The sequence below is a fragment of the Sciurus vulgaris genome (genome assembly GCF_902686455.1).
Source record: "Sciurus vulgaris genome assembly, chromosome: 2".
NCBI lineage: Eukaryota > Metazoa > Chordata > Mammalia > Rodentia > Sciuridae > Sciurus > Sciurus vulgaris.
The window spans coordinates 88,036,164-88,051,678 of record NC_136462.1 but is presented as its reverse complement, the minus strand read 5'-3'; the positions used below and the strand labels follow the sequence as shown (position 1 = coordinate 88,051,678).

At 34.3% G+C, this 15,515-nt stretch overlaps 1 protein-coding gene across 1 annotated transcript in view; it reads right to left on the bottom strand.

The window, feature by feature from the left end:
- FAM98B (family with sequence similarity 98 member B) overlaps nt 1–12,603 on the bottom strand; it is a 30,174-nt gene extending 17,571 nt beyond the window's left edge. The window contains exons 1-3 of the mRNA XM_079125967.1: nt 12,485–12,603; nt 3,739–3,884; nt 2,303–2,437 (exon numbers count right to left, since the gene is read on the bottom strand). Of these exons, the coding sequence (XP_078982093.1) occupies nt 2,303–2,437; nt 3,739–3,884; nt 12,485–12,555 (352 nt within the window). The 5' untranslated portion in view covers nt 12,556–12,603. The remainder of the gene's footprint in view (nt 1–2,302; nt 2,438–3,738; nt 3,885–12,484) is intronic.
- Between the last annotated feature and the right edge of the window lie 2,912 nt (nt 12,604–15,515).

Sequence of the window (15,515 nt, the reverse complement as noted above, 5' to 3'; positions counted from 1 at the left end):
TACTTCATTATATACTTATATACTTTTTTCTGGTGAAGTTCTCATCATTTCCTCTTGATTCATAAAAGCTTTCCCAAAGGAAGGAATGTGGCCCTTTTTATTTTATACACATTGCAAACATTCCAGGAGGAACAGCAAGATTGTTATATGACTAAATATGATTCAAACAGCTAACTACAATTATAATTTAAACAGTAGAACTAAAGATAAAGAATAAATTCTAAAGCGGAAAGGCCACGGTTCAAATCCCCAGCACCATAGGATAGAAAAAAAAATAAAGAATAAATTCTGTTAAGACTATGAATTAATATACCTTTCTGAAGCAAAAAATAGCAATATAACTAGACAAGAGATTTTTTAAATTTTCACAGTCTTTGTCTAAGTAACCAGAAACATAAATTGTTTTAAAATAGGGGGAAAAAATTCAAATACCTCCAAACTTTAAATCTATTAACTAAAAATATTATGCCAATAAAAAGTAATGAAGTCAATTTAAATCATTTTGATAAAAAAAATAAGCTGAGCACAGTGGAATATACCTGTAATCCCAGCTATGTGGAAGGCTGAGGTAAGATTGCAAGTTTGAGGCCAACACTGGCAATTTAATGAGACCCTATCTCAAAATAAAATAAAAGGAACACTTGACTAGTATGCACAAGGTCCCGGATTTAATCACCAGTACCACAAAACAACAACAACAGGAAATAAATGAATAGGACAATACATTAAATGAGGGAAAGAGGAAAAGGAATTGCATTTGTAACAGTTTTTCAATCATTCCTCTGTGTATGTGTGTTGTATGTGTACACACAGGGAAAAGGGAAAAAAAAATACCAAAAATATAAAATAATATAATTTTTTCTAGGTAGTAAAATAATAAATTATTTTCTTCTTTACAATTTTATATACTAAGACTTACACAACGAGCATATAAATTTTAAAATTTACCATTTTAGTCATTTTTAGGTGTACAGCTTTGTGACATTAAGTACATTTATATTACTGTGCTATCATCACCCCATCCACCTCCAGAATGCTTTCATATTCCCCAGTGAAACTCAGTACCTATAAATATTAACACCCCATCACACTCCTCCTGAGTATGTATGTTTATAATCAGAAAGAACTACACAAAATTCTCTTATATCTCTTTAATTTTACGTGTACCAGAAACCTGTATTGCTATTACTACTGAGCTTTTCAGGAGCTAAGGTAAAAAGGATAAGGATCATGGATTATAAAGTTCTCATGGACTGACAGTAAGAGTGTGAAAGCTCCTCTAGGTTAGTGATTCTTAGCTTCCTTTCTATCCCAGTGTACCTAAAGGTTACTGTGACCTCATATTAATAACAATTGTTCATTAACTCACTGACTCACACTGAAAGGGAAGAAAACTGTTAAGAACTGGGAGTGTTGGGGGGCTACCTAATTTTGATGCCCTTCAACATATACAAGGTCATACAAATGTCAACACTTCTATCATCACTAAACAAAAACATATACAATTTTATCCCTGATGAAAAAAAAACTTTACTAATACTAAAGCCTATGAGGGATATGTTACATGGATCTTTTGTTATAAATGATACAACCTAAAATAATAATAAACTTCAAAAACATTGTAAGAAAATTCTTTCAAGTGGCCAATTTTTTTGTAGAACTTAAAAAAAAAAACAAAACTAAAGTCATTTTGAAAAGACTCATGAAATGGATCTATTATTTATTATTATTATTTCAGTATAGGTTCACCTGTACCCCCTTGAAAACAGGCCACATTCAAGAGCCCTAGAGGCAAAAATTTCATCTTACAAAAATAAAACAAAACAAACAAAAAACACTGACATCTTCCTGGTGCCTACAGCAATTTCTGGTACAAGAGTAGGTAATCAATAAATGTTTTTGAACAGATTATCATTCAATGCTTATCACTAAAACAAGATCTGATAATCTACTTAGTAGTCTAGTACCCAGAGTTTTAAGTTAAACAGAACCTTGGAGAGCACCAACTTTAGACATCTACTCATAAATGCTAAGAGATGAATTAGGTGAAGGAAAAAATTACTAAGATACTATATAAAGTACAAACACAGGGCATTCTATATTAGCCATATTATCACATATTAGAATTTATTTATTTTATGCAAACATTTCTGAGATAGCTTCATATTTTAAGCCAACTACTAATCCTTTTTAACAGATAAAATGGGTAATGCTTCATTAAAGAAACTGCATAAATTTTGACTTGAAAATAACAAACCAGATCAAACAAATGCATTTAAATGTCCAAGGAAAGATAACTTACATAGAAGTTTCAAACAGTCATCCTTCTTTTTTAAACGGTCTTTAATATCTCCTGATATGAGAACAGAATATGGACATGCCATTTCTTTTAAAAAACCACTTATCTCAAGTTGGAAGCTCTCTAGGTCATCTCTCCCTTCAAAACAGAAAAATCAAAACATATTTACTAAGTACTAACCATATAATTTGATACTATAAAATCCAGTACATTAATTTCAATTTTACATTCGATTTTCAATTTTCACTTTCACTTTTTTCACTTTTAACTTTTAGGTATATAACTAAAAAGCTTAGGTTAAAGCAACCCATTTCTATTTCAAAGTGTGTATGTGTGTGGGTGTGTGTGTGGGTGTGTGTGTGTGTATACACTTAAATTTAAGAACAAAAATGTCACTTAGGAACATATGTATCATATGATTGCAAACACTTTTATATTTAAATCTCTGACAAGTACTGTACAATGAAAACTCTGTAAAATCAGATAAACTAGAAATATTTGGTATTAGCAACTGAAACACTTAAAACATTATTAGGGCTACAATTATTACAATTGGCTTCAGAGTAGATGACCCATTTCTACTGTATTTCTATCTATTCATATATTAAATGAAATCATCTAATTAAGTCTCATTGTTTATCTTTAATTCACAATGTAATTATGTATGAATTTGTGCCTTGTTTTGAGTTCACATTATTTTGCTTTGTTTCAAGGGAACTGTGTTAAATCTGTTGCTTGTTTTGTGTTTTGCAGTGCTAGAGATGGAACCCAATACCTCTTCACCCAATACCTGCTAGGGAAGCGCTTTACCACTGAGCTACATTCCCAGCCTAACTTCTGTTAAATCTGGCAAGAAAAAAAATTATTTCAAAGGACAGATTTAGAAAGGAAGGCTACTTTGTTCCCTAGCAAATACCCAATACTTTTTCATTTCTCCTTTTATTACACTATCTGAAATTCTACCAAAGACCCACGAGGACTCCAATTAACAGATGATAATGAATTGAACAAACTTTGAGTCAGGACATATATTTTTGATAAAAGTATTTCTATGTGAATACATGTCCTGAGTTTTGGGCTTAGGAATAAAATTTAAATTAGGGATGACAGGTATTTAAATTTAAAAAATTCAAAATGAGTCATATTCAAAAAATAAACTTTTTAAATAATCAAATTAATATCTTTTTCTGAAAGAACAGTAGTAGGGTTAACACAGCTGATAAATAGTAATTGTTTATAATTTTACAGCAAATTTAAGAATCAGTTTGGGGTTATTACAACATTTAATCAAAAGATTTTTAATATTCCATACTGAACTACTCCATAGTAGCAACTTTTCTTTGTACAGTGATCCCATTACTAATAAAACTAGAAATTATGAGTTGTCAGTTTATTTTACTATTAAAAACGGAAAGGTAAATAAAACCAAATAACAATACCAGTTGAAGTGATACTTTCTTCCAAGTTGCATAATGATTTTATTTGAGAGCCTAACCAAATACAGAGCTCTGAAAATTCAGGAGAAGACAGTCCATCCTCTGCTGCTTTGGTAAGGGCTTGTTCTTCTAACAATGGTCCCTTATACCTAGAAAGGAAGAAAAAACAGTTAAAAAAGAAAAGAAAAAAATCTAATATTCTCTATTAAGACCTGCTACCTGCTTTTAAATAAAGTTATATTAAAACATAATGGGTAAAATTATTAATTTACAGATTGTCTATGACTGGTTTCATACTACCACGACAGAATAGTTACAATCAGGTAATTAGTCAGCAAAGCCTATAATGTTAATTATTTGGCCTTTTACAGAAATAGTTTACCAATTCTTACTCTATACAATTAGTATTTGGCTTTTTTTCCCATATTTTAACATTTTACCATAAAACTATCTTCCAACTGTCAATATTACAGATAACAAAAGGTTACAGGGAAGTCTTAAGAGTTTTATATTAGTTCCAAAACTAATATAGTGAAAAAAATACAGATGTGAATTTTAAATTTCAAAAACCTAACCCTGAAAAATACCTGAGATCAATTCAACCTAAATCATTTACTTCACAATTTTAACTTTTAAACACTTTTGCAAATAGTATTTGACAAGAACCTTAAAGTTTCAAAATACCTTATTATTTTAATTGAATTAGATACCAATTTTCTACTTTTGTTGTTCTTTCTACAACTAAACTTTTTAAAATGTTATATATTCATAGATTTTAATGTATTTCATGTGTTTTAATCCACTGCAGTTATTATTGATATTTAAATTGTTCTAACTCTGGTTAGTTGGAAGCCATTCATATGGCAAATGAATCCTATGACTTATCCCAAGTAGTCTTTGAATAATTTCCTTGCTTTCTATTACAGGATGTTCCTGCCCTAGACCTGCTGTATTCAGACTTCTAAGAGGCCCTGATCCTTTTTAATAGCATTTAGATATAATCTGTTATTATAGATTGGTCATTGTTTCTACATCTATTGAGGGGAGGGGTTGCTGCAGCTGAAGTCCAGGGCATGTACTCTACCACTGAACTATACCCCCAAACTCTATGCCCTTTAAAGAGAAACTACATCAGGAGTGTATACTGCTATTTCCAATTTGAATTTAAAACTGTGAGTTTTTTACTTGTTTATACATTTCTTTTAAAATGAAAATTCTAATGATATTTGCATAATCCTATTATATACAAAAAGGTATAAATTACCTAGTTTCAGAATAGAAAATCCAGCAATATTAACAAAATTACAGAAAATAGTTTAAGTTTTTAAAGCAATTAATTATCCTTGTGGGTCAAATTCCTCAACGATGATTAATCCCTATAAATAAAATTCAATTTTTCAATGGTTTTATTTTTGAGAAAATTTTCATCATTCTCCCAATGGATAGGCATTTATTAAGATATACTGTTAATTGCCACTGTGCTCCGGAAAGAGAAATATGGATTTCTAGTATTACAGATACCAGCTATTAGTTATTTGGAAACTATTGGTGACTGTTCTGCCCAAACCTTGCTGCCTATTCTGCAATATGTAGGTCAGTCTGGTTCTACCATTCACTCTGATTCATGGACTACTTTTGATTAGTGGGCTGTATATAACAACATTCAGCCTCAACTTGGATTCCAACATGCTAAGGTTACCATAATGTTCCCAACTTCTGTTTCATGTCACGTATTGGTGTGCACATCCAAAACATTAAGTCCTACTGGAACGAATATAATGCAAAGTGCAAGACCATGAGAGGAATTTGCCTTGATATGTTGTACTCATATGTGGCTGAATTTATGTGGCACAATGTGTAAATAATGCTTTCAATTCCCTTTCACTGTATATATCAGAACAATTTGCTATCAACTAACACAATGTTTTACTTTTAATTGTAACATGTTTTAGTAAAAATGTCTAGGAACAAATTCTTCAGTTAACTACACCCAAGAAATAAACTGTCCAATTGATCCAATTTTTATATTTAGAATATATTCCAATAAGACTGTACAGAAAAACAATTCATTTCCATGCAATTACTCCATCTTCTCAATGTACCAACAGACACTTGATTCATTAATTTTTAGGATTTTTAAAATTTTTAAGTCATTTATTTGTTCTTTCTAAATAATAGTACAGTATAATTTGACATATTTATACAAACATGTAGTACACCTTATTCTAATTAAAATCCCAGTCGTGTGGTTGTACATGAAGTAGAGATTCACTGTGGTGTATTTATTTATATATGTATGTATGAAAGTTTAAGTCAGATTCATTCCACTGTCCTTCCTATTTCCTGACCCCCACACCCTTACCTTCATTCCCCTTTGTCTTATCTACTTAACTTCTATTCTTCTCCACACTCCCTTGATACATGTTAGCATCCATATATCAGAGAGAACATTTGACCTCTGGTTATTGGGGACTGGTTTATTTCGCTTAGCATAATAGTCTCCAGATCTATCCATTTTTTGGCAAATGTCACAAAGTCATTCTTTCTATGGCTGAGTAATATTTCACTGTGTATATATACCACATTTTCTTTATCCATTCATCTGTTGTAGGGCCAAGGCACCTACGTTGGTTCCACAACTTGGGATTTTTTGTTTTGTTTTGTTTTGCTTTCATCTTTAATTTAATTCTGCTTTATAATTACATAATTATATAAAATATTTACATGGATTTAAATTCTAATTTACAAAACAAGGAACATTCACACAAATCTAGTTTACAATCTTAATCTTATTTTATTCCCTATGCTTTGCCTCCTACCCCACATGTAACCATATGTACTAGTTTTGATTTATACTTCCATAATGGTTTTTAAAATAAGCATATATATTTTTTCCCTTTTAAGATAAAAGGTAGCCCACTACATTCTGTTCTGTTCCCTGCTTCAAACATGCATGCTCACACACACATTTGCATTTACTAGAGTATTTACACATACAATTTTCAATCATTTTTACAGTTATATATTATTCAACTGTCTGAATACATCATATCTTCATCAACTTATAATGAAGAATTTTCAGGTTTTCTCTACTATTTTGCTATTACAATTTGACAAAATTTTTGTCAGTGTATATTTAGGTTAGATTCCTAAAGGTGGGATTATTGGATCAAAGAGTGCATGGATATATAATTTTGCTAGATATTATTATATCTTCCTCTATAGGAGCTATACCATCAATGTGTCAATCATTATATGATAACTCTCCAAAGGTATCAAACTTGGATTTCTGACTATGTGGTAGGTCAATGTAGTTTTAATTTACATTTCTTTTATAAGCAAGGATAATTTATCTGTGTATATTTGAAGGCATTTGCATTTGTTTTTCTTTGAATTCTCCAGTTGAATCACATGAGGAATATTTTCTAATTCCCACTTTGCAGGTAAAGAAATGAAGACTTAACAAGGTGAGGATATCTGTTTAAGTAGCAGGCTAGGCACAATGGTAGTCATATATAATTCAATCAATCATTACAACAATGCTTTGAGGTTAGTATTATCCTAATTCTGTAGGACTAGAAAATAAGCAAATAAATGATGGCATTAGGATTTAAGTAGATTTGAGCCCAAACACTCTTTATGAACTCAAACATCTGTCAACACCTATAGGGAAACTAAGCAACTAACCTGGCCCAGATGATTCAGCAAGTAAAAGGCAGATATGGACTGCACCCCCAGCCCAAGACTACTTCCTTTATGTGTCACCCCTTACTCCATACCTTACACTATCCCTCATTGAGATTTAATAGTAAATGTCTTATTTCCCCTATTTTCTTTCATTTCTGCAATAAAATAATCATAAACTCTTGAGAAATGTAACTAATTCATAGTGGTGGATGTACATCATTTTTCATTGCCAATTAAAACATTCAACAAAAACTGCTCAAATCACCAAAGGAAAAAATTCATCTTTAATACCTTAGCTAATCAAGTAGGGTAAAAATAAAAAGAGGAAAAAATAAATGCATTTAACAAACCTGAATATATAATAATATTCATAAGTGACTAACATTTATAAACTGCTTATTGCATATTAGGCTAGCGCTAAGTGTTATGTATATATTACCTCATTTAACTAACATGACACTCATTGGAGTAGGTCCTATTCTTAGCTCATTTTACAGATGGGAAAACTGAAGAACAGAGATAAATAACTCCCTCAGGACTGCCATAATCATAGCTAACTAGGTAGGAACTGAAACATACAATCTATCACTATAGCCCTATGTTCTTAATCCCTAATGCCCCTACTGAATTGTCATCACCCAGAAACATATCCAATTGTTTTGCAATAATACCAGTATCTGAAATATTCTGCTACATAATTTAATAAGAGTATAAAATAGTACATCAGACTAGAACAGTGCTTTTTAAAACTTTCATGTGCATATTAATCTCCTGAGGGTCTTGTTAAACTAGACTAATGCAGCACAGCTATAGTGAGGTCTGGGATTCTGCATTCCTACTCCCCAGGTGATATCCATGCTGCTGGTCCATAGACCTCTCATTAAGCAGCACAGTACTAGCATACTTCTTTTTTTTTTCCCACTAAAATATTTCTCAGTGTTTGTCATCACTGCTCATTGTTCTTCCCTTATAGACTATGAGAAATTACAGCAGGCATCATGAGTCTATTTATGTTACATCTAGCAAATGTTTAGTGCTTATCACTATTACTGCATGCTTATTTTGATTTCCAATGCAATTCTGCTATTTACTGAGAATAGCCATGCTCTTAGTGTGTTCTATATATGCTTATTTAATTAGGAAAGTGTTACTGGCAACACCTCTCCTAAGCCTAGACTACCCACCAGGGCCTCTTACTAGAATCATAGTTGATGGTGATCTGACATCACCTCAAACTAGGTGATCCACATCTTTAGTCCATTAAGGATATTGGCAAGCTTCCTCAAACAGACATCCAGGGCCTAACATATTTTCCATTTATTTTCATCAGCCAACGTAACACACAAACTTGTGTCTTTTCCTGTCATTTACCTACCTGACTGTCCAGCCTCTGGTTCAGCTCTCCACCTCTACCTGCTTCCCATCTCTTCTACTGTGTTCCACCCATAAACAACTCTTGCATTTTGTCCACCTCATCTCAGAAAGTTTATCCCTGCCACCTCCAGCTTTCTTTATTTTATTCTCAAATTGTATAAGATCAGTTGGTAAGGTTTTTGACCTCCTTGCTTTTCAAGACAGTATCCAAATCATTGTTCCTGCCTCTAAAAAGGACTGGCCAGTCAAATCTACCACCTTTTTCCACTTGAATTTTTCATCTATCAATCTCTTGGATACTCCTCAACATTCCCCCCCCTTTTTTTTTTTTTTTTTTATCAGTTTTCTTCTCCACTCATATTCTTGCAATTATATTGAGTTTTTTCAAAGTCCATATGTATACCCAATCTGATACCCTGAGCCCTCAATTCCCTAACTTCCTTTTTACCAACTTTCTCCATTTCATGTCAATCAGCTATCTCCTGGAACTTGCCATCACTAGACCTACTCCACCTGTCAAATCACAAATTCAAATGTAACATTCTCTCATCACAACCTACTATCTATCCTTCCAACTTGAATTTTTTACTACTCACCTACAACTATTCTGATCTCATCACTACTTCCATTCCACTGGTCCCTCTGCATTCTATTTACTAACTCCCTCCTTCCTTCACTTCATTTCCTACTCAATTTAGGTTCTACATTGTCATTTCACTTTGGTGCTTAATACTGACTAAAGAAATGAATTCTTGAATTCTAACATTCATTTCCTCACTAAGTCTTATAATGCATTTCTTTTCATATCAACTACCACTAAACAATCGTCTATCTCAGGCTACTAAATTCTCCAATTCATCTGCTGAGAGATGTATCTTTCAAACTAGATATATCATAATTCCCTTTTTTATTTAAATCTTCCTATTATATCCCAATGCTGTTAAAGAATAAAATCTACAACAAAGCCTAAAACGTTGCTGCATGTGCTGGTCCTCACCTGACTCTTGCTTCTAATCTCCCACCACTGTGTGCCTTGCACTCTATGCCTTCCCACCACAAGAACTAACTTCCTTTTCTCCTAATACAGCATGCTCCTTCCTACTTCAAGGCCTTCATATTTTGTTCTCACTGTTAAGGACACCTTTTTCTCCTTTTCCATCCATTCTCAGTTAACCTCAATTCTCCCTTCCTATTTCATCCCAAATATTAGTTCCTCAGAAACCTATCACCAACCCTTAGCCTTCTGAAATATTACCCTGTTCCTTTCATTTGAAGCACTCATTACAGTTTATAATTATTTGTGTGGCCACTGTACTTGATCACAAGCCCCACAGAGACCAGAACCAAAACTACTGTGTTCACCGCCAACACCTCAGAACAGTGTTCAATATACAGTTGTGCTACCTTTCATAACAGTGGCTCTCAACCTAGGCTGTGTAGCTTTGTAAAAATATTCATGCCTGTACTGCACCTCTGAAGATTATGAATCAGTCTGTAATATCTGCCAGAATGGGGGGGCCGGGGGGGGGGGGCTTTCTTCACAAGCTCCATAAGTGATTTTTTTTTTTTTCCTGAGACAGCATCTCACTAAGTTGTTGAAGCTAGCCTTGACCTTAAGATTCTCTTGCCTCAGGCTCCAGAGTCACTGGGATTATAGAAGGGTGCCACTGCTCCCAGTTCCATGCATGATTCTAAGGCATAACAAGACCTACTGGTTGAGATCTACTATTCCACAAAATCATAGACCAATGTGAAACGATCTGCTCAAACACACTCATTTCAGAGATGAGGAAACTGAGTGATTTGTACCCTGTTTTCATTCATAATATATCATTAAATTGTTCTTTATCTGATTTTTCCCTCTTAGTTCCTATTAATTTCTTTATAGTACAAACTAAAGCACCTTCACTAATATCACATATGTCTTAACCACAACAGAAAATAATTATTCACTATTTACATGGACATTAGAAAACAGTGTTAAGTTACAACATATACTGTAAATAAACTAATTTTTTTTTCACATTTCATTATCATGGAATCCAAACTTCAAACACTTTTCCTCAGATATTCTAGGAAAAAATAATTCTAAAGTATGCAAACTATTTTACTTTCCATACTGAATAATGCGAAACCAATTTTCCTTGATAAAAGTCAAGATTACAGAAAACTTCATTTTCTAGATCACTAAAATATGAACAATAAGTTCAAAGAATGAAAGAAGGAATAAAAGCACTGTTTTCCCCTTTTTCATAAACGATTTACAGGATCCCACTGTTCTTATTGGGAGTACTTTGGGACTCAAATTGTAGCCTGAACACTTTGAAGTATTTTAACTTGGAATCTTCATTACTTCCTTAATTAAGTTAAAGAAGAATTTCCAAGGGATTACAGAGAAATATTTTTAAAATGCCTCTTTATCTATTCCTTCATTTAACAAATATTTTTCCAAAACCTACTAAGGGAAAGTTCTCTAAAGCTGGGTCACAGAGAAGTAGTTTTATCTGGGTGCAAGTAAAGAAATAGTTGGTAGAGGAGCAAATGCAGTTTTCGGGGGAAAAAAATCAAGCACATAAGAGTTTCAAGCTTTACATAGTTCTGCAAAGGCACAGCTCACCTCATTAAGAAGCTCTGGCATGCAACAGAGCAAAAGATTGTGCAGATTGCTCCAAACTTTTTAGGTTTTAATAGGAATTTTTTTCGACTTTCAACTAATCTGGTCCTACGCTTACTTCTGTGCACTTTCCTTTGAACTCGTCTTCATTCATTTACCCATTCGCTCAACCACCATTTAGTGTGACAGACTCCATTCTGGGATGTTCCTGGGAGCACGGCAGTGAACAAAATGAGGAAGGTACCAGTTTTCCAATAGCTAACTTGGGAGGAGAGAGAAAAAGCAAGAGCGAAGTTAAAAAGAGAAAGTGGCAAACCAGATAGGGGCAAGGGCTGTGATGAAAAACCGGATGAGCATGGTTTATATTGTTGCATATAAGGACCTCCATACCTGGAAGCTGCTAACAACATCACTGCCACCTCCAACCCTGGGAGTTCTCATAACGGTACCCTGAATTGTAGACAGCAGCAGGCAAGAGATTCCTTGTACGTCCCACGGCTATGTGAGCTTATAATAATGCGAAAACCTTCTTTTCTAGCACATAAATATGCATGAACAAACAAACGAAATGGTTCAATGTATGGACTCACACTGAACTAAATAAAATGCTCTCTCTTGTCAAAGAAGCAGGAGTGATTGGCCCCTGGGCCCCAAGTAAGTCACTGGTCGTACACTCTAGAAGACACGAGTCCACCGCCATAGTTAGGGTTCCAGGACCGCCCCCGGGCGCGAAAACTACGTCAACATAAACATCACCTGCCTGCACCCGCGTGTCTGCGGGACAGGCGCTAACCCGCCGGCTCCGCGCCATCCCATCCCGCCCGCTACAGCTGCAGAGTTTCAAAAAGAGTTTGGAAGAGGGGGCCACGCTCCCCAGATCTCCGGCCCTGCTCCACCCTCCAAACGGATTTCTCTCCCGCCTCCCGCTTAACTCCGTCGGCGCCGGAAGGAGCAAGGCTGAGGAGGCCTGCACCAGGCCGCGCAGACGCAGCGGAGGCTGACGGAGAGGAGGTTGCAGCAGCCAAACGAAGGGAAAGGCTACGTTTTCGTGGGGAAAGCCCCAAGAACACTTACCCCAGAGCTTCCAGTGTGTCCAGCACGTCCCCCTCCATGGTAGCTTCGGGACCGGGCTCTGGCCCTCTCATGGTCCTTTGGCCCAAAGCTGTTCCGCGTTCTAAACAGCCCGCCGGAAACCAGCGTCACCGCGCCAAGGTTCCGGTTAGTATAAATGATAACTAAGTGCTCCTGACAGAGGCTTCCAAGGTTCCAGGCCCGAGCAAATTCATGCTTGATAGATAAGAGCCTAAAAATCACTTTATATAACAGTAGTAGTTTCTTAAAACAATAATTAAAAGTAAATAATTGTAATAAAAGGAGTCTTTATGTTGGGCCTTATCCGTATGTTGAAATTAAACTTAACAAATACTAAGTTGCTTGGGGCCTCGCTAAGTTGCTGAGGCTGGCTTTGAACTTGGGATCCTCCTGCCCTGTGCCACCACGCCCGGTTAAGACCTCTCTTTTTAAAACAAAAATTCTGAAATGAAATTATAATTATCTTGAGCTAAAATTATTAAATAATAGCATCTACTTACAAATATAATTATTAAATCAATATACACAGCAATGCTACGATTTTAATATAAAGAGGAACTGAAGGGAAGGTCATTTACAACAAAAATATAATTTCATTATGGAATATAGAAGACCAATGAAGTGACCAGATATTTGCCTCTCTTTGTAGAATCAGTTCAAATACATATACGAACTATTTGTTGTATTGCAAACAATATGTGAATTGTATAGGCAACCCAAATACCAAGAGCAGAGTAAAGTAGTGGATGTGAATTTCTAGAATTATGACTAATTCTCCATAAAATTTCAAACAAACAAAATACAATATTCCCTCTGTTACCATTCGTGAGAAATTCAATCTTTAAACAATGCAAAAAAAGAAAGAAAGAAAGAAAGAAATCCTAGGGTTCATAAGTAAAAGAGAAAAAGAATATTGGGTCAGATCATTATTAACAGTTATATCACCTACATGGGTATCTCAGGACCCCTTATAGACATGTAAGACATACAACTACTGACAAGTATTGATTCTTCTTTTTCTTTTTTCTTTTGGTACTAGGGATGGAATCCAGGGGTGCTTTACCACTGAGCTACATCCCCAGCAGTTTTTATATTTTATTTTGAGACAGGGTGTCACTAAGTTTTAACACCATTTGAACTTTCAATCCTCCGGCCTCAGCCTCCAGAGTCGCTGGCATTACAGGCATGCACCACCATTCCTGGATAACTATTGATTCTTGTAAAGGACTGTCATCTACATTGCAGAATACATAGCATCCCTAGCCCCAGTTCAGTAAAAGTCAATAATACTCTCACCTCCTAATTAGTGTTACAAATAAAAAGCCCACTCATAAATTTGTTACACACTCTGAGGGATACTTGCTCATAATATATAATAATTACTTATCCTATACTGTTTCTTTGTGTCCTACAAATGACTTGCACTTTAATGAATCTGAATTCCCAAATTAGAGAGAAGAGAATGGATATTGCCAGTGATCACCTTCATCAAGGAATTGGAGAGTTATAGAGGCACTATTCTTAGTAATCTTGACAGAGAGTGTAAAAATCTAATAGCAGTGGCCCAGTGTGGTGGCACAAGCCTATAATCCCAGCAACTCAGGAGACTGAGGCAGAAGGCTCCAGAGTTAAAAGCCAGCCTCAGCAACTTAGCAAAGGCCCTGAATCAAAATAAAATATAAAAAGGACTAGGGATGTGGCTCGGTGGTTAAGCACCCCTAGGTTCAATCCCTAGTACCAAAAAAATAAAAATAAAAAAACCCAAGTCTAATAGCAATGAAGTAACTTTTCTTCATTGTCAATCTTGAGTGTTCTGCTGCTGATTTTCATTAAAAATACATAAACAGCAGAACTGAAGCATAGTCAAGAGGTTTTTTGTTTTGTTTTGTTTTGTTTTGTTTTTTAAGCATGACATGTATGGGAAAAGGTCTCAGACAATAAATGGAACAATTAAACTTCAAAATGAAAAGCATTGAGAAAATGAAGCAGAAACAAAAAGAGATTTTAACCAAAAATGTTTAGATAAAACAACCACTGATTCAAGAGCTCTGCTAACTCCAAATCAAATAAATACAAAGAAAATCACAATTTAGAAAATTTACGATTTAGAAATCACAATTTAGTAAAAATACTGAACATAACAAAGGGAAAATCTTAAGTATGGAGAGGAAAAAATTCAAACTTCAATACTATCATAATCTGATGCACTGAGTGATAGCATGTTTTTCTAGCATGCACAAGGCCCTAAGCTTGATCCCCAGCACCACAAAAAGAAAAAATGAAACAAAAAACAAAAATTATAAGCTGACTTCTTAAGAGAAACAATGGGAATAAAAAAAACAATGGAATAACACCTTTGATATGCTCTAAATAACTACAGATCCATAATTTTACACACAGCAAAGACATCTTAAGAAATTAAGGCAAAAATAATGATGTTTTCAGACAAATTAAAGCTGATATAAATTGTTTCCCACATACTTATATTAAAAAGTATTAGGAAGTTCTTCAGGTAAAAAGAAAATAAAGTCAGATGAAAGCACAAAAAGGAATGGAGTACAAAAAGGAATGGAGAATAAGCCTAGAAAGAATAAATATGTGAGTTAAACTAGGCATAGTTGAGTATTTAGTAGTAATGTCTTATGAAACCAGAAATAGCAATGTCTTATGAAATTTAAAATATAGAGAGAATTGGGAAATGGGGGGGGGGGGGGTTAGCAAATAGAATTAAAGAACCTTAGGCTCTTCCATTATCCAGGAAGTGGTAAAATAACTAATTCATGGTAGTAAATCAAGATGACATACTGACATCATTACAGAAATCAGAAAAGGAATAATCTAATATTATTTAACTAACAACTAAGAGGAAAATAGAATAATGCAAAATATTTATTAAATCTAAAATAAGGCAAAAGAGAAAACATTAAACTATATGATAGCCAGGTAGCAATATCAATGGCAGAAAAATTAGTTATTAATGCAAGAAGTATTATGGAGAAATGTAAGTATGGGC